General features: G+C 42.3%; 1 protein-coding gene across 1 annotated transcript; it reads left to right on the top strand.

Moving 5' to 3' along the window:
* The first annotated feature begins 8,696 nt into the window (after positions 1 to 8,696).
* map1lc3b (microtubule-associated protein 1 light chain 3 beta) lies at positions 8,697 to 16,913 on the top strand. Its single transcript, XM_079223489.1, has 4 exons — positions 8,697 to 8,871; positions 13,145 to 13,200; positions 14,677 to 14,783; positions 15,133 to 16,913. The coding sequence occupies exons 1-4, from the start codon at positions 8,832 to 8,834 to the stop codon at positions 15,299 to 15,301; spliced, it is 372 nt and encodes a 123-aa protein (XP_079079615.1). The 5' UTR covers positions 8,697 to 8,831; the 3' UTR covers positions 15,302 to 16,913.
* The last annotated feature ends 2,580 nt before the right edge of the window (positions 16,914 to 19,493 follow it).

Here is a 19,493-nt window from a genome sequence, read left to right as displayed (position 1 = left end):
GGAGCTTGTGTTGGCGTGCACACATGCGCGCGTAAACTCGCACTTGGGATGAAATTGCAGGAGCGGTGGGCCTCTGTTAGGAGCCTCCGGAGAAGAAATCAGCGGCCCTCTCCCTGCGTCCTCCTCCTGATGGAAAAGCACGGCTCCTCGCCGCTCTCCCCCCCCCCATCACACAGTGGTCGCTCCACTTCCGCCACTCCTCCCTCTCCGCGAGAATGCAGCAATTCTGCCTTTCTCCTTTTGGTTCGCGCCGCTTCTCCTCCTCTCCCTCCTCTCCTTCCCTCCGCAGAACAAAGAGGGACCTGTTGGTAGGAGAGCCTGGAATAAGTGTAAATGGAGATGTAGAGCGAGTGATTGATGTGCGACGGAGGTGGGAAGCCGCAGGTAGCCGGACCTTTGATGGAACCAAAGGCGTTTTCTTTTTTTCCCATACCGTGCAACAAAAAGCTGCACATTCATATCAGAATTGCTTGTCCAGTTGGTCCATGACCAGCTGTCCAGCGAACTTTCTCTTTTCTTAAATGGATGGGGAAAGAGGTCATTTTTTTTATATTATATTGCTTTTACACGCTTTTACATATTAACACTTGTATATATTTTATGCCAATAAAACTGTCTAAATTTTGCTCTTCGTTTATATATATATATATATATATATATATATATATATATATATATATATATATATATATATATATATATATATATATATATATATATATCATTTTTTTTTGCTGTACAGAAAGTAAATAGGTGTTTTTTTTTTTGCATATCAGCATATGCAGTTAGTTGTACACTCTATTTTATTTGACGCTCTCACTAGACAGGGTGAAGCTTGGCGTGGCAACAAGTAGAGTACTGTGTTCGTGAGCTCTTGCATGAGCAGGCGTGACCTCTTTTTTTTTTTTTTTTTTTACTTTTTTTACACGCGAGTGGGAAATCATTGGAGTAGAGAAACGTGCGCAAACATGGTTGAATCTGGATGAAATTGTGTGTTGTCGTGCGGCAGATTGAGTGCTTTCCCCCACCGCACCTTGCCTGTAACCTATCTAATAATCTATTTCCTAACGAGCAGTAGTTCTCAACATGTCGCTGCATATCTTACCGGAGCCTCATAATGAACCTGAAACGACGTTAGCGTGACGCTGTAACGCATACGAAAGCGCAGCCAAGAGTGTAAGTGTCATCATATTTAATTTAAATACCGATCCCTGCAGTCTGTTCCCCTGTAGCATATAGCGTCCTATTTTATATCAGGAGTCCATCTGTGTTGCGGGCCGAAGCGCAGGGACATCTGTTTCCGCTCAAATGTGTTTAATAAAAACACGCAAACGCGAGCAGATAATATGCAAATAGCCTAAAAACACTCCCCGCTCCGGACATGAACGCGAGGTCGACGGTATCGCACATTTTAAAATAAAACTATAAACAAAAGGGAAAAGCGCACACCCGGGCAGCTGTGAGAGGTCATGGTGGTATGGAGAGCAGGTGCTGAGGGATTAAGTGTTCTCCTAGCCCCTGGTTCCACGTGTGTGTGTGTGTGTGAGAGAGAGAGAGAGAGAGAGACAGGTTCAAGGTAATACGGAAGAAGGTGTTTACGGTTGGAGGGATGAAACAATTGGTGGGAGTCGGGGATCGATGCGCCGGGAGTGCAGCGGCTGTGTTATGCAGCCGCTTTAGTTTCTGCACAAGCAAAGTAAATACTACCTCACCTACCTTTGGCTTAAGGAGGCCGTGTTATGTCATTGTCATTATGGCGTGTTTGTGTAAGCCCACATGCCGTGATAAATCAACTAATTACAGGAAGCACAGACAGTCAGTCGTAGGGGGCGTGTCCTGAGAGTGCTTCCCCTCAGTGTTTTTCATATTTGTACCCAATCCAACGCTGCTATAGGGATCATATCTTTTCAGTTTTCTGCACTAAATGTAAGCCTCATGTCTAAAGTAAACAATCATCAGCTATTCAATGTCCTCCCAGATGTTTAGAAGCCAACAGGAAGCTGGGCTTCCTGTTGGCTTCTTTTCCAGTTTAAAGTCCCTGCTGGAGTCTTCAACCCAAACAGGGATAATACGTCGCCACATGAACCCAGTGGCTCCCAGTACTTAGTGCAATAACAAATATGTCATAGCTGTCTTATTCTTAAGAATCAGGTAAACCCGGAGCCTTCTCCTTGACCTTGGTTGCTACGGAAACATAACCACTCTGCTTGGTAACCAATTCTTTTCTAATTGCTGTTGTCTTGGCAACAGCGCAACCAATGTAATCCAGAAAAGGCCACAATCCTGAGTGTTTCCTGTTGCAGCGCTCGCCTTCTCGGAGCAGCCCTTGAGCGAGCGCACACACACACACACACACACTTACACACACTTTTAGACAACAGTCGCCACAAAAAAATAAATAAATGTGTTTCAAAGAGGTTTTGTGGGTTTTTTGGAGGACACAGAAGACATGGTTGCCACTGAAATACTCAGATCTATAGTAACGGCAATTATGGATCTGCAATGTAAAACACTTATTTTATTTTAACAACTAAATTACATTGTTAGTATGTTCTGAGCTTTAATGTCACAGTGGTGGTGGAAAGGGATGTTTGATTCCTGCTGTGTCACAACATCACAAAATACGCACTCGTCAACCTTTAGTTTTAGTTCTATTCTTCCGAGTGGAGAGCAGTGATTCCCAAAAAGAGGTACTTGTCCACAGAAGGGATTGTAGAGTAAATAAGAAAGAAGAAGGCGGCTCAGAATGTTCTTTCCTCACAGCGTTAATGTTTTAATTACTTCCCATGAAACCATCATGAACCCTGTTGTACTTTCTACTTGAAGAAAAGCTACAAATCTAGAGTGTCATCTGTATTGGGATTCTCAGCAGCAGTCTATTCCCTCCATCAACCCGTGACTACTTTTTCTCAGCGGAAAGATGTGGTTCAACAAAACTGACACATTTCCAGCTTTGATGAATACCTCGAAACCCACATTTTTAGGTTATGTTCAAGTATAATTTGATGTGAAAACAATTTCCCTCATTTCCTTCTCTTCTCTTCTACCTCACCTCGCTTGGGAAAATATCATTCATTCTCAGATAGGAAATTCAATGCAATCACATTGTGAGAATATATTACATATGGAGTTAACAGATGGCTTTTGGAAGGGAGCGTTAAAACGGGTCACCTCCTCATGTGCAAGCCTTTCACTAATTAAATTGAAGGTTTTACATCACTCCCTCAGATCTGACCCACATGTTTTTTTATTATGCTCCTCAACAGTATCGATCTTTGGTCTGCAACACCTTTCAGATCTCTAAGGGCTTACTATTAAACCAAGTCCACAAATTGCCATTTTCGGAGTACCAAATTCTGTTCTTTATTCAGATTTTCTTTTCTTCTTGAAAATATGATATTGTTATACATTAGTGGTGATGTATAACAGTTAATTAATAATAATGGATAACAGTTGCAATACTTAGTTAATAGTAATGGATAACAGTTTCAATAAATAATTAATAGTAATGGATAACAGTTGCAATAGTTAGCTAGTAATAATAATAATAATAATAATAATAATAATACATTGGATTCGTATAGCGCTTTACAAGGTACTCAAAAGTAATGGATATTGCATTTCAACATATGTGTGTGTGTGTGTGTGCATTTGTATTGTTCTATAAAGATATATAAATATGGGTACACGGTTAAACACGTTCTATCAACAGTCAACAGTCTAGCTGTTGCAGTTTTTCTTATGTTCAGGGGAAGGTCAAAAGAAAATATTGATACTTCTGTGGGTTTTGCTTTTTAATTGTTTTGTGAAGTATTCATCCCACCTCCGCATCCCAGTTCCTTGCATGCAGACCATAACCGACTCTGGAAAATGACATGGTTGTGTGATGTGTCACGGTATAAGCAGTAGGTGTAACAGGTGTGTAACGGGGTATAAGCAGTAGGTGTAACGGTTTGTTTCGTTCTGCCTCATGAACGACACTTTTGGTTGAGATATTGTATAAAGAATGTTATAGATCCAAGAAGAAACTGACGAAAAAGTCTCAAACTACGAACTCGTCTGCCACTTCAGCACCACAGACAGCGCCATGGCTTTATCAACAGCGCTGCAGGGCTCCTGATGATTCAGAGCCCCGGGCCATAGATTCTAATTTACACAACCAGTGAGATAAAGGAACAATGAGTCAGGCTGAGTAGACAAAAGTGACGGTGTTGCTCAAGTTTCCTCCTCAAGCTGGTGAAATACAGGCGAGGTGGGGAAGGAAGAACAGATAATCATATGGATACAATGCAGTGGCTGCAAAAAGGTCAGAAAAGATTTACCGGGAAGGGATTCATTATCCCCTGACATATAAAAACAATAGAAGCTAGAATGTCCACCGATGACTGAAGGGCCACATTTTTTCATTACTCTGAAGATGGCTGCCATTTGCCAGGGAGATGACCAGCCTTCCAGCTAACTGCTTGTATTTCATCACAAGCAGAAATGTGTATAAACGTACAAAAGAGACATTCTCACCAACGTCCGTAATGGTAAATCCAAGGAAAACAGAGTTTTTGTTTGTTTTTGTTTTTTTTGTGAAATTTACATTTTACAAACTCACCAGTGCCTGTAGTCCTTGAGTAGTTCCATTGGGACTATTTCTTTAATATAAAGTAGTTCCATCGGTGAGGTCTGTGGATTATTCAGAGCAACCAGGACGTTGTTTCTTGAAAGCAGTTTTTTTATTAAAAAATTAAACAAGCGAATCAATATGGCTTAGTAGACGAGAGTATGTCTCCCAAATCCTTTATACTGCTCTTATGCGTTGGTGTGTCCACAGTGGGAACTACTGCACACAATGGGAATACACACACAGGTGTAACACACACACACACACACACGCACACACACACACAACGTCCACCTTTACCCCCTTCATATCCCTCACCTGTTATTGTTATCGACCGCTCCGGTATTATTCCTCCCTGTTACATAGAACACTATAACACTGTCAACATTTCATTTCACATGGATTACCACTTCAGCCATCTCTGTGCAGCTGATGAGACCAGTTCTGCACTTGTGGAGCCTCCCAGCGAGAACCATCAAATCACAACACCGCCGCCTAATGAGCGGAAGGAGCAGCCGGGGGCCCGTCGAGGAGCAGAGGAGAGGCTCTAAATATTGACGGCAAATATTTGATTGAATGCATAGGGGTGTCCCCCGATTCATAGGTGTGTGCTCAGATACAGAATACACACTCTCACACACAACCCAAAACCCCAAGCCACAAGTTCATGTGTTGTCAACGTCTGCAGCTGTCTTTGACTGGGAAAAAGAGGGGTGGATGCTTCATATATGCACCTCCACACACAGTCCTCCGGGCCTGCACCATGCTGGGACAAATACACAGCTCGTCTGTGTGTGTGTGTGTGTGTGTGTGTGTGTGTGTGTGTGTGTGTGTGTGTGTGTGTGTGTGTGTGTGTGTGCGCACGTGTGTGTGTGTTCATGTTTGCTGTAGATCATTTTTAACCGACTTCCTTTATCTGTCGGAGACACACACTTGGTTGGATGCCAGCACGTGCACAGCACAAACACACACACACACAAACAAACACTAATCCCCGTGCGGCCCTTCAGCACGCACTCGCACACACCTGACTGAGCACCAGTTGGGGGGGGGGGTTTCAGGTGGAAATCCGCAGGGAAGGGCTTCGCAGCATGGCTGACCTAAAAATACGATGCCCTGGGATGTCCTTTGTGCATAAACATGCACACCGTCACATTACAGAGAGAACTGGAAAAGAAAAGGTGACGAAGCAAGCGTTTAGTGTTGTACGTTTAAAATGTCATCAGAGTAGACAGAGACCTCTTACGTGTGTGTGTGTGTGTGTGTGTGTGTGTGTGTGTGTGTGTGTGTGTGTGTGTGTGTGTGTGTGTGTGTGTGTGTGTGTGTTTAGGGACACGATTGGATCGACCTACCGGAGGAGATAAAGCTTTCAGAATCAATAACTTCTTTTAAATCATTTCTTAAAACCAATTTTTATAGAATTGCTTTTAAATGATGTCGTCCTTTCATGATCTAATATGCAGTGCTTTTGTTTCCCTGGTTTTGTTTGTATATTTTATTCATTTGTTATTTTCTACTCTATTTGCTCTTTTTGGTTATTTGTTTGGTTTTGTTGTATTCATTGTCCTTTTTGTTTTCTGGTATTTAAGTTATGTCTATTCTTTGATTATACGTAGAGCACTTTGTAAAGTTATTATTATTATGTTGTCAATGTGCATTGGGAGAACTAATGTACAGGCCTGAGTCTTGTCAGACTGCCAGTGTCTTTATTCCCTTATATCTATTATTATTACAGTCAAAGACACACCAGTCGAAGCCTCAAACTGATTTAAAACCAGTTTTGTGATTTCTGCATGCGGCAAAGCGTGTAGTCAGGGTCAGGTACCTGTCTCTGAGTCCCTGAGACCAGCGCAGTTACGGGGATTCAACAGGTGATCACAGTTCTCCACCTGCTGGACAAAAAACAGAACCGCATCTTCTTCTTGGCTATACATTCATTGAACTACAACTACCACCAGCCCTGTGTGTCCATGAGCAGAGGGGGGAAGTAATTAAGGTCATTTAGTCCTGGATTTAATTACATCTTCAGGGTACTTTCATGTGGTTTTCTTTTCCCCCACTTCTATTCCACCACTGAGAACATGTCCTAGCAGCAGCGCACAAAGCAGTCCCACTCGCCTCTGGAGCAGCTACTGCAATATCAATAATGCAATCATAAAGCAGTCGGTTTGAAGTCAGAAAAAGGTTCAAACAAAAGGTTTTCAGAAAGTTGAGGATTGAACTTTGTTGCTGAGTCGATGAACTTTAAATAAAGTTTGACTCGATCTCGAGAGGAGATGTGTTTGACTTTGCGCCTTACATGTTACTTTAATAGTGACGTGTGTTACTCTTTGGATGTTGTTGCCGCTCTACCAAGAAGACGTAATGATACGATGTTCAAACTGTTTAATGAATAGCTTATTCAGTTTTTAAATATTACCCATACCAGCTATAAAGCTGCACTAAAATACTTTAATGATAATAAATGAATTTTCAAATGTAAAAAAACTAAAACAACAAGTTACAAAAAGCTTCTTAAATTGTTTCCTTGTTAGCGGTGCAACCTGCCATTTAAAGACAGTAGAAAGCTGCTGTATTTAGTGCAAAGTGCCGTATGTAGCGGTCAAGACGTTGTTTGACCACTGTGAAGTCAAAATGGTTTCTTCAGAGTCCAAAGTGACAGTGTTATGGTCCTGTTTTCTGTTTCCCTCTTACTGAATCTGAGACAACATCTGTCAGTTTGTCTCTGCTAATTATAAAGTGGATTTAAAGGCGAACACCACCTGAATTAAGAATCCCAATATGTTATTCCAGTTACTGAGCAAAGTCCAATCAGTATCAGTGAACTTGAGCTCCTTTCTCAAAAAGCCAGAAAGCAGATAAAGTCTAGAGCTCCATAGGAAATGAATGGGAGACGATGTTTTGGCCCACAGAATGTTTGCTTCCTTTTTTACAGGGAAATGAGTTTTATTGCATCGTAGTGTTCTCGGTTGGGACACAGAAACGTACCCAAACGCTCAGAACATCCCCTCTGGACTCAGTGTCATCTGAAACATCTTTCAGTTCTTTCTCTATGGAGCATTCCACCTTTTTATACTCGATGACATCACACATTTGAGCTTTAGCACTCCATAGCCTTTTCATTTTCATCTTAGACCATAAAAACATGTATGAAAAAATACAGCCTACTGTGTCTACGTTTTTTTTTTAGCCAAATTGATTTCTTTATTGAAGGCTGCTGTTGCTCTGGGTTACACTTGAGATATCCTGTGTGTTAAATGCTGGGACCTTGATTAAAGGTCATCTGATTTTAGATGGGTCTTTAAGAATGATGTTAAAACTAAAGTTGTTTTTAATCGTTGAATTTGGCAGAGAGAGAGATATTTCATTTTATAGTCATATTAATATTATTGTGAACTTTTGTATGTTGATGCTTTGGAATATATATATGTGTGTGTATTACTTTGTTTGTTTGCTTTACTTTCCTGTTGTATGTGTTGATATACAGATCAACACATACACAAAAAAATGAAAATGAATGAATTAATTATATAAAACCTATTCAGTTTAAATTTATTTTCAGTTCAAATAATATATATTCTTTTATGTTTTGGCACCTCAAACCCTGAACATGTCAGGCGGCGCAGCTGTCCCAGCAAATGATGAGACGATAAAAACTATAAAATAATGTATTTTCAACATAATGAATTTTAAATAAACTACTATGGCATGCTTTTATTATTGAAATATTTCAAATAAACTAAATGTTTACAAACACCAATAATTTGAAGCTGTTGAAATACTTTAAAAACGTAGTAAAAAAAATACTGTTAAAAACTATTTAAAACAAAAACAACAACTGAGACTTGTTAAAGCATATATATATATATATATATATATATATATATATATATATATATATATATATATATACATTCATTGTCTTGAGCTGAATTAAATCGGTCGAGAGAGGGAGAGAGAGAGAGAGAGAGAGAGAGAGAGAGAGAGAGAGAGAGAGAGAGAGATGCATGACGTCAGAGGTCAGCTGATAGGTTTGTTTTGCTTGCTCGAGCTCGTCCCGATAACAACACAGCAGCAGCAGGAAGGAAGCAGCTGCGTCGACGCAGCGCTGAACTAAACAAGTGTCCTTCAGTTTCTGTTGTCTACCGACTCGTTAGGAGCGTCGACAGTTCGCTCTGCTCCAGCACCTCCGCGGCCAACTGGTCGACTTTGACGCAAAATGCCTTCAGAAAAAACCTTCAAACAAAGAAGGACCTTCGGTAGGTGCCGTCGCTTCTTGTTTCCTGTTGTTCTTCGAAACGTAACTCCTGCGTGAAGCTCCTTCACGCGGACCTGTACGAGGCTGAACCACGTCGTTGGTGTCCTCCGCCAGCACGGGCCCGCGCGTCCTTATCCCGGTCACGTCATTTAGCTGGCGGAGTTTACTTTGAGCACCGCGGAGACGGGCAGCCCGCTGGAGTAAAACAAAGACACCCCAGCCGGAGGTCGACCTATCTAACAGGAGACGCACTAGTTGTTCTCGGTGGTGTACATGAACATGTTTAAGTGTAGAATAGTCCGGATTATACTAGCGCGAGAGGCTGCGGGCCTGTTTGTGTGCGTGAGTGTGTGCGCGTGCGCGTGTTGTGTTTATTTGCATCCGAGCTGCGGGAGAAAAACAAAGTGGTGTCGAAACGCAGGGCAGAGAGACGGGAGCTGCAGGATTGGGGGATGGGACTGTTTATGGGGGAGGAGAAAAGAGAGAGAGAGGGGGAGGTTAAAAACAAGAAGAAAAAGAGGGGACGCGATGGAATGATAGTGCGGAGTTGGGCTTTTGTTTCTCTCCGGTCGGAGGGGAGGCCGCGGCCTCGGAGTTTAGTTTCAGTTCTCTCGTCCAGAGCCAAAGACGGCGCGTGCACCGTTTCGTTTTTATTTATTTATTTCAAATGTAACTTTTAACTTCATCCTTTCTCTGACTTACTTTGTGGTGTTTTTTTCTGTTATTTAGTACATGAGAGAATCCAAAATGAGTTTCGCATATTTCTATGAATTGGCCCGTGTTGTTGCACAACTTGAACCCTTAGCAATAGGCTCGTTCGAGACGAGCCAGTTCTGCTCAGAATCGATCGGCGCGCAATGCATGCTGGTTAGATTTGTGTCCGACTTGCTCCCGACTTGCTCTGACGTCATGCACACGTGGTCAACGATACTCTCACGAGACTAAGTCGCGTTGATTTCAGAGTCAGCCGCCGCAGTTGCTTTCCAACGACTGCGTGGCCCAGTGCATGATGGGAAACGCCTGGCTGTCGCCACATCAGAGAGCTGATTGGCTCTTAAATCTGACAGTAAACACCACGTGTTGTAGAAAATTCTTATTTTATGTGTAGTTGGAATACTTCACGCTGGATTATTGACTATTAGTCTCATGTTTGATCTAAAAACATTTATTGTGCGGTTGTTAATACAAAATCGTATTTATACAACACACATCAAAACTACTAGTAATGTATTTCACAGGCAGACATCAAAAGACCAAAGGATGCAGCTACACACTCATTTTTACATAAATATATATATTTATAAACACATAATAAATCCGTGATCTGTAAACTACAAGTAAACAAAAGTTCGGAACTAACAGGAAGTACTTTTTTCTGTGACTTCCTGCGTATACACAGCTGACAGCTGACAACTGTCCGACTTGATTGCAGTTTTTTGTCAACCCTCCTGCTGCGGCCGCTGCTCTCGTCTGGATTTCAGGCGAGGCGCAGCTCTAACAAACGAGCCTAATAATTCCCAGCATGACTCAAAGTGACCGACTTCCTGCCTGACGTCACGGTATTGGACCAAACTGTGCAATCCAGGACACGTGAGGGCCTGACACATGACTATGTTTATTTATATATATATATATATATATATATATAACAAACGCAGACATGTTGTGTCCTGTGTAATGTCCCACAGTCAAGCAGGCAAATACACTTTATTTTTTTATTTTATTTTGAACAAATATTTGTATTGTTGTCTTTTCCACAATGCACAAACAAACACAAGACAGAACAAAACAAGGCACAACAACAAAATAACGTATAGGCATTTCAGATAGAGATATCGATGGCATGTTCTTTTATTTCTTTTAATGTTTCTCCCTGTTCACAGTTGTGTGAGCGGTTCAAGTTGCACTTCTGTATAAGAGGTCATGGGACGACTCGGGAAGTCTTCCATCTGTCGTGCCAGTCGGGTGCTGACTAATTCCCAAACTGTGACATATGACAGAAACTTTGATGGAAAAACCCCACAGGCTTTTTACACGACTGCTTCCCATTTTGTGCCCCCTCCTCTTTTATGTGACTGAAAACTGATGAGTCAAAGGCTGTTTGTCGCTTGGTGTCGCCAATAGAGACGCGCTAATGCACGCTCATCCCGGGCCAAATGTAATCATGGAACAATGTCCTGCATATTTTTTTCCCTTCAATGTTAGCACGAAAATGGGAAGATCAAAATTTGCCAGTCAGCTGAATTGGATATCCAAACATTTTTTGTTAGTGCTAAGTCACAAGACCGGAAACCACTTACTTCAAAGCGTCGACTGAAAGCGGTGTTTGGTTTCTACCGACTGTTTCGTTTCATTCAGAGTCCAAAAACAGATGGCGACGACCGTGATGTAGAGACCCCCCCCCCCACCCCCATGCTCAAGTTTGTTGACGGATTCCATTTTGACCAGGAGACGGTTGTCTCTGATGTCGTCAGTACAAAGTGCAGTGAGCCATTTATTTTGGCCCAGTTACAAATCACTTGGAATGGGGCTAAACCTTGAGGAAGGCGGGGCCTGCGCTGCCATAGGTCATCAACGACTAAGAGGACATTAAAGCCTAGTTTATGGTTCTCCGTCAGGTCGACGGCGTACCTACGGCGTAGCTACGCCGTCGACGCAGACCCCTACGCCGTAGTCTGACGCGCACCTCCAAAAAATCCCAACTACATGTCGCGTTGACGCGGACCGTAAGCGCTGTGATTGGTCCGCTCAGAACGTAATTTCCGGCAGTTGCTTTTTCCCAGCCTCGACCGTTATAGTGGTCGTACAGACCACCTCCGCAAACGTCTTCTCTGTCGCCTGCGCTTTAACATTTGCAATATAAGCATTTGCTCTTCAATATTGATGAGCTCCAACTTTAATGCAGCCGCTCCAACTTGGTCACCATTGTTTACTGTGGCCGGAATTTGGCTATAACCCCTGAAACCACACAGCCACACAGGCACACCCCCCTGGCGGCATGGCGGTAATTGCAGGCAACGCGTTCCCTCGACGCAGAACTTCGAATGCTCAACGACGGCGTCACGTCGACGGCGTAGGTTCGCCGTCGACGTGACGGAGAACCATAAACTAGGCTTAAGTGTTCAAAGGGCCCTTCTACAGCAGAGGCTCCTCCCCTTGTGACATGTTTTACATTGTGCAGCCTTTACCGAGGTCGTTTCAAGAATATATAACGTTAGTGTTGCATCGGGGGTTCTAGGTTGCACCCTAGGTGAACCCATAAATTCAATTCAGTTTATTTTGGACATCACAAATACAAGTTTGCCTCAGAGGGCTTACAATCTGTACACATGACATCCCTGTCCCGGGACCTCACATCGGATCAGGAAAAACTCCCCCAATAAAGATAGTAAAAACCCTTTCATAGGAGAAAAAAGGGGAAGAAACCTGAGGGAGAGCAACAGAGGAGGATCCCTTTCCCCGGATGGACAGAAGCAATAGATGTCATGTGGCCAGAATGAATAACGTAACGGAGTTACAGCGCATTCAATGAATATGACAGAAATTATTCATATAATGAGGAGTAGGCATGGTCCATGATCCAGATAGCCACGATCCATTAAGCAGAAGGAGGTAGAGAGGAGGGGCATCAGCAGGGCCATGGCAGCTGGCAGGCCTGGTTCCATGCTGGTTCCATCAGCAGGGCCAAAATCCACAAATCCACGATGTAAATTACACGTTGTCGTATCATTTCCGACACACTAGGAGTGCAAATGTCTATTTGTACACACTTGTGAACACGCATGGGATTAATTGCGTCAACAATGATTGTTTTGGTCCAGACATCTGCTAATCACTGTGAAAACAATGCAGTTACAAAATGAGTAGATTTTTCTCTTCCTTTTTTTTTGTTATTAGGAAAGCTCATTATGTGTTCCACTAGAGCGCATTAGTCCACTTTCCCCAGATGTTTATACCCAGCTTGATGTTAAGCTCATAGAATGTAAGCACATTATGGTTATTATTAAAAACAAATCCAGAATATGTTTCAAAGTAGATCTCGTAAAAACAATAATAGAGTGAGACCAACTACAGCTGTTACATTTGTTGTTGTATCTCAGTAGAATACTGATATGCGACATCGTACTTTCCACTGAGGGATGATTGGAGAGCTGTGCATGGTGGAGAGCCTCAGAAGTTCTGGTAAAAGCTGCCTGTGGGTTTGTTGATACTATGACCTCTGCTAACCTCTGCCTGCTTGACACTAACCCGAGTCTCGTCTCCCCGCCCCACAGAGCAGAGAGTAGAAGATGTCCGACTGATCCGAGAGCAGCACCCCAACAAGATACCGGTGAGTTCACGAGGCTCCGTTCGCTCGCAGTGTTCGGCTGAACATCGAAGGAACAAAAAGCACTTTGAGGAAGAAGGGGAAAAAAGCAACCGTAAGGGCAGAAATGTTGAGCGTGTGTGAGACCACGAGGCAGACGTACCGCTGCGGAGAGTGTTGCCACATGTTTACCGGTCATGCTCTGAACTCTTCACATGTTTAAATGTCGCGTCGCTGCAAGTTTATTTATTTTTTATTGTTGCCACCATGGTCATTATTTATTTCATATAGATTAGTTTATTTTCTAGTGAGAAATGCTCGTGACTGCCGCTCCTAATGAGTCAGGCGTCCAGGAGCTCCTAGCAACCAGTAAACAAACGCACACCTCGTGTTTCACCTGCTTGTTTTATCGTTTTGAGATAGAGTATCACCACAGCCTTCCATCTGCTGACCCCCCTCCTCTCCTCCTCATCTTAAAAGCACCCCTGTGTGTGTGTGTGTGTGTGTGTGTGTGTGTTTCCTGTGTGTGTGTGTGTGTGTGTTTCCTGTGTACTCTGATGGGGTTATAAACGGCCATGTCATGCTAAGTGTTGACAAAAGAGGCAGATGCTGTGTCACTGTAACGCCACAGTGGAGCCTGTGTGTGGTGGGGAGCAGAACACTGCCTGAAAGACTGACTAGAGCGCTCAGATCCGGCTCTGCCTCACTGAACAACGCTCTCATGCCAAACGGAGGTCAATGCGTTTAGGAACATTTCAGATCAACAATTGTATTTAGCATAGAAACAGAAAGTAAATGACTCAGTCAAAATTATTTAAGTTTGGGTGTGGACATTAGAGGAACCAGGAAGAGGATGGTAGGTTTTATAAATGAACAGAAGAACCCAACCAAGTGTTGCTAACTCTTTTCCAATGAAAGTGTCTGTCTGTCCACAGTACGTCTGTATAAAACAGTTCAAATCTATTTCATAGGATATCATTGATTTGCTAAAATTATATCATTTTAATAATATAAATGAATTCTCTTTAGTGGATTTCCAGACAATGTATTCGCAGTGTATATTATATCACTATAATGATAATTATTTCTCTTCCTAACAGTAGATGATATCCTAAGGGAGCATAAACACGCTCATTAGTAGGTGTGACATCAGATGGCTCGGCTAAGTAATTGAGTGTTTTCAGATGTATGAACCGAGTCAATCAGAGGACTGTGGCTCTGTGTCCGCTAGGTTGGAGTCATTAGGAGTGTAATTCGTACGTGTCAGAGACGAAGTGGCTATAACTGGCAGTTATTGAGGCTTAATTAAAACACATCTTAACTTCATTAAATGTCTCGCTGTGAATAAAAGATTTCATGTGCATCGCTCAAGCTTTTAACCGTTATAACCGTCGAGGTTATCGGGTCCAAAAACAGCACAGGAAATACTGCCTTCATAGAATTCCACCTTTTTCGAAGGGGAGGAGTCATTGATTGATTGATTGGTCGTGTGTCCTGTAGGTGATCATTGAGAGGTACAAAGGAGAAAAGCAGCTCCCCATCCTGGACAAGACCAAGTTTCTGGTGCCGGACCACGTCAACATGAGTGAACTCATCAAGATCATCAGGTAGACCTGAAGTCCTCTCTTCCTCTCCTTTCCTATCGCCTCCTTTCTTTTACTCTCCTTTCCTGTCCCCTTCTTTATTTTCATTACCTCTGCTTTCTTTCTCTCCTGTCTTCTCCTTTCCTATCTTTTCCTTTCAATTACTCCCCTTTCATTTCCTCTCTTTCTCTATGCCCTCATTTTCCTCTCCTCCTACCACCCCTCTCTTCCTCTCCTTTCCTATCCCCTGTCTTTTCCCCTCTTCTTTTTTCTTGTCCTTTCCTATCCCCTCCCCCCCCCCTGCTCTCATTTTGTCTCCTCTCTCCTCCCTCCCCCCCTCCCTGACTCTGCTGTGCCCATGTCTCTCCACCAGGAGGCGCCTCCAGCTGAACTCCAACCAGGCGTTCTTCCTGCTGGCCAACGGCCACAGCATGGTGTCGGTGTCGGCCCCCATCTCTGAGGTCTATGAACGTGAGCGGGACCAAGATGGCTTCCTCTACATGGTGTACGCCTCCCAGGAGACCTTTGGCTCCGCCCAGTGAACCGCCTCCCTTCTTCTTCCACCTGGCAGGCCATCGAACAATTGTAGTTTTTATCCCCCTCCATGTCTCTTGCCACACACCTTTTAGTCTCGACTGTAAGAACTAAAACACATCCGGCTTAATCTAAACACGGCGTCGGTTCAGGTTGAGATCTTTATGACCGCAGTGCGCCGCCACACACATAGCATAGAGAGGACCGTTTCAAGTAGAGAAATCCCCAAATCGGACTCGGGCCAATGGAGTCTTTTAGCGTGTGCGTGTCTCTGCTTCTTCGCTGTCCTCTCTGCCGGATCCTGTCCGGCTGTCATGGCAACGTACCGCAATTATTTTCAGTGTTGTGGTTCCGTGTCTCCTCGACTGTATTTACGTTAATGTATATACGCATTTCAGGTAGTGATATTGCATTAAAGTGGCGAGGCTCCACCACCTGTCGATATATACATTAGCCAATGAACAAAGCCAACCTTAATCTTAAGGTTTTCTCTGGAGAGCATTGAGGGTTTCTGGGTTCCCATGTTTTTAGGGGAGCATTTTTATTGCAGTGAGAAGGTTCAGCTCTGGGATTTGTAGTCTTGATCAGAGTACTTTTGCCAGAGATACCTGCTAAAGGAAGTAGAGAAGATTCCTGTTAATCAATGCGTCTCATCCCATTCTCTCAATGGTCCTTCTTTGGTGTTTCTATCCCTCCCCTCCTTCTATCCTAAACCATCTTCACTGTAACACAACTATGTTGGGGGAGTTGCTTTTGCTCTGGAAACGGATGATTGTAGTTTGCAACAAGAAAAAATAGAAAAAAAAAGAAATGCCTTGGTGTACAGATAGTATTGACTTTACAGCTTTGAATATAAAAAGGGTTCCAATGAGTGTAACCAAGTTGACTTTGGGACGCTACAAGAGCAGGGTGTGACTGCATGTGTGAATGGAGGATGAAGATGAGGATGAGGTGTTTCTGTAAATGCCTTTTTTTTTTTTTTTTTTTTTTTTTACGTCCTTCGTCACAAATATTTATGAAGGTGATCAAGGAGCGGAGGACTGTCAGACAAAATGGTGCCGCTGAGGCAGGTCGGTGTGTTCTTCCTTCTGAGCCGCAGGGCTGATTCCCAGAGCGTCACTGCTGTTCACTTTCAGTCCGCTGGAACTCAACAAGCACTTTCACTCTGGGGAGCGTACACCTGCCCAGTGGGTTTGTAAGGGCTGCACTCTAAAAACAACAACAACAAATAAATAGAACATCCTGTCTGTCTATAGATGGTCCTCCGTGCTGCGCTGTGCTTCCCCCCTCCTCCTCCTCCTCCTCCTCCTCCTCCTCACCATCTTCTTCACAGATTGAGGTGTAGCTGCTTTTATATATCGCGGTATTTTATCATTTTAAGTGATTTTTATTTCATTGTACAACATGTCCATACTCTTCGCTGTCTACATACTGTGTTCGTTACGGAGGGGTGGAGCGTTTGTTTCCGTGCTCTTTTCTGCCTGCTCCTCTGTTTCTCTCACACACACACACACGCACGCACGCACAAACACACAAACATCCACACACGGCAATATCACACAGCCTCTTCTTATGTATTTATGTTGGTATTTTGTAAACAATAAAAGGAGAAAAAAAGGATCAGCTGTGTTTTTATTTTTTTCTACCTGTAAACACAATTATCTACGTGCTCATTGTCCAAAAGCGATCCCAACCATCCAAACTCATATCATATTATTTTTGTAATCTGGCATCATCATAATGTCACATCACATGGTGTCCAATGCAGTTTCCAGATATCATTTGTCTCACACATTTACCTCAGAGGGCAAGACTGAATGTTTCCTTGGTACCACAGTCACAGAGAAAAAGGAAGGATGTCACAGCAGAGGCATGTAGTGTACATATGTGACCTGATTGAGTGTTTGGGTGGCTGGTGAGGTATATGTTTTTATCATATTTCTAGTTAACCCCTAAAAGACATTTTTTTTTTTCGTTCTTTAATGTTTAGTCTGTTTCAGATATATACGGTACACATGTCAATAGGAACACATCCAGTGGAGAGACAAAACTCAAGCAAATTAGGAAAAACATCCACACCATATTGAAATATAAATTGATTAAAAAAAAATTGTGAAGACGTTCTCTAAATTTGCTTTTTGTCTACTTGTATGTTTTTCTCGCAGTAACACCAGAAAGGTGAACGTTAAGAAATCTGTGAGGACACGCAAGAAGAAACACAATTTCTATCAGATATCTAATATCATTTTAGTTATTTACTTTTGAGTGTGCAGACCCATGTGCCCCTTTCTGCTTAACATTCATTTAGCCAAAAATATAAATCAGAAAATGTTCCTTTCACGCTTCTTTTATATGGATTCCTTATGTCTGGGTCAAAACAATGGTCACTTTTTTTTTAGCTTGCTAACAATGTACCAAAATAAATGCACATTGAAAGTAATTCCATGCAACACTAAAGATGTTTCTGTATTTTGTATGACACTTTCCATTTGGAAAAGTAAATGTACAGGAATGTGCACATTGTAATATAGTTGAAAATATTGAACACGCATGTATGCACTGTATCAAATGCATTGAAGAAAGGTAAGGTAAGTACCGGTGCAGCAGGCGACTTGTATGTTCCCTGTTTTGGTCAAGTCAAGTCAAGCCATGACTCGTACACTGATGGACAATATAACTCATGAAAGATCAAATTCCTCCAAAGAGGCAATGCAACTCATAAAGTGCAGTTTCCCACTTGCCACGACGTGATTGCAGCTCCTAGCATGTCCCTAAAAGGCTATTTATGTCTCAAAATGACATAATTTAATTCATGAGTCTTGTATTTGACATCACTTTTCTGCAAGCGGGAAACTGCACTTTATACGGTTGTATTGTCCATAAATGACTGGATGAGCTATAATCTGACAAATAATTCATGAAATCAAGTCATTTTGAGACATAAATAACCGTTCAGGGACCCAGGACCTGTAATCCCGTTTTGCCTTTAATGGTTTGTCGGCCTAAAATAATGCAAAAGAGATCATTTCTGTGACCCATCCGCAGATCATTATGATTACAATCTAGTTTCTTAATCTGCGCCTTGCTGTCATTTCCAGTCTCATTGACCCTGAAACACATTGTTAGCTTCCTAATGATGTCAGTATTGTTTTGGTACTTCAAATATGAAGCAAAATACTTTACACAATTATTGTCACCCAGCCATGATTTTAAGAAAAAGCCCTCAAAGTTTTCAGTAAATCATGAAATGAATCGTGAACAATAAAACAAATGATTGCACACACACACACACACACACACACACACACACACACACACAGCCATAGTGTATGCTGGAGGTCACTGTTGCCTACGTGTGCATGATGCTGTTCAAAGTCAGGATCAAATCAGACAAAAGGTCTCAGCGCTGTGCCGGCCGTCACTCGATCGGGGCAGTTCAGTCTTTTGACTCATAATAATACTAATAAAATGTACATCTTATAATAAGGCGAATGACGGCTGGAGTCTATTTGGCTGTCAGCGTCAGGGTCCTGGTTCAAAAGGGATCATGGATATGTGGTTTTTAAATGGTTAATATTATATTTTAACTTAATAAATTGGGCATATAAACCTTGTGATAAAAGACAGAATCAGAACATATTTTATTACTCACCTCAAGGTTCAGATACAGATTAAAACACATTAGGTAATGAAAAAAAACCAGACCTACAAATTAACCGCGTTCAAACATTGGCACACAAATATTCCAAAAGCACTTTTACTGAAGATGAACATGCATGCTGGAAGATCAGTTAACCAGGCACAGTTTTTTTACAGATTCAAACTCACATCTGGTTTAACTTCTAAATTAATAAAAAGCACATCAGAGATGACTTACTTTTGAAGGCCACACTGGTTCCCTGAACAAAGCCAATGGGACTTTTTCCCGTTGGATCTTGGATTCTTGCAGAAAATAAGCTCTGGGGAAAACACTATTATGACATTTACAAGTTTGGTCACAAATGTAGACCACTTTTAGGGTTTTGGTAAGAGGCTACACGGTGGCACCATGACGTTGTGTCGTCTCATTTAGCAACTTTACTGACATATTGAATGTTTTGTATTGAATTCAACAAAACGTTAAGCTTCTCTTAAGCTCGTGTTCACCACAGACCTTATTTCAGGCATCTAACCAAGAACCCATTGAAAATAAATGCTGAC

The sequence above is a fragment of the Taurulus bubalis genome, assembly GCF_910589615.1.
Source record: "Taurulus bubalis genome assembly, chromosome: 9".
Classification (NCBI taxonomy): Eukaryota; Metazoa; Chordata; class Actinopteri; order Perciformes; family Cottidae; genus Taurulus; species Taurulus bubalis.
The sequence above is the reverse complement of the archived record's forward strand: the minus strand, read 5'-3'. Positions and strand labels throughout refer to the sequence as shown.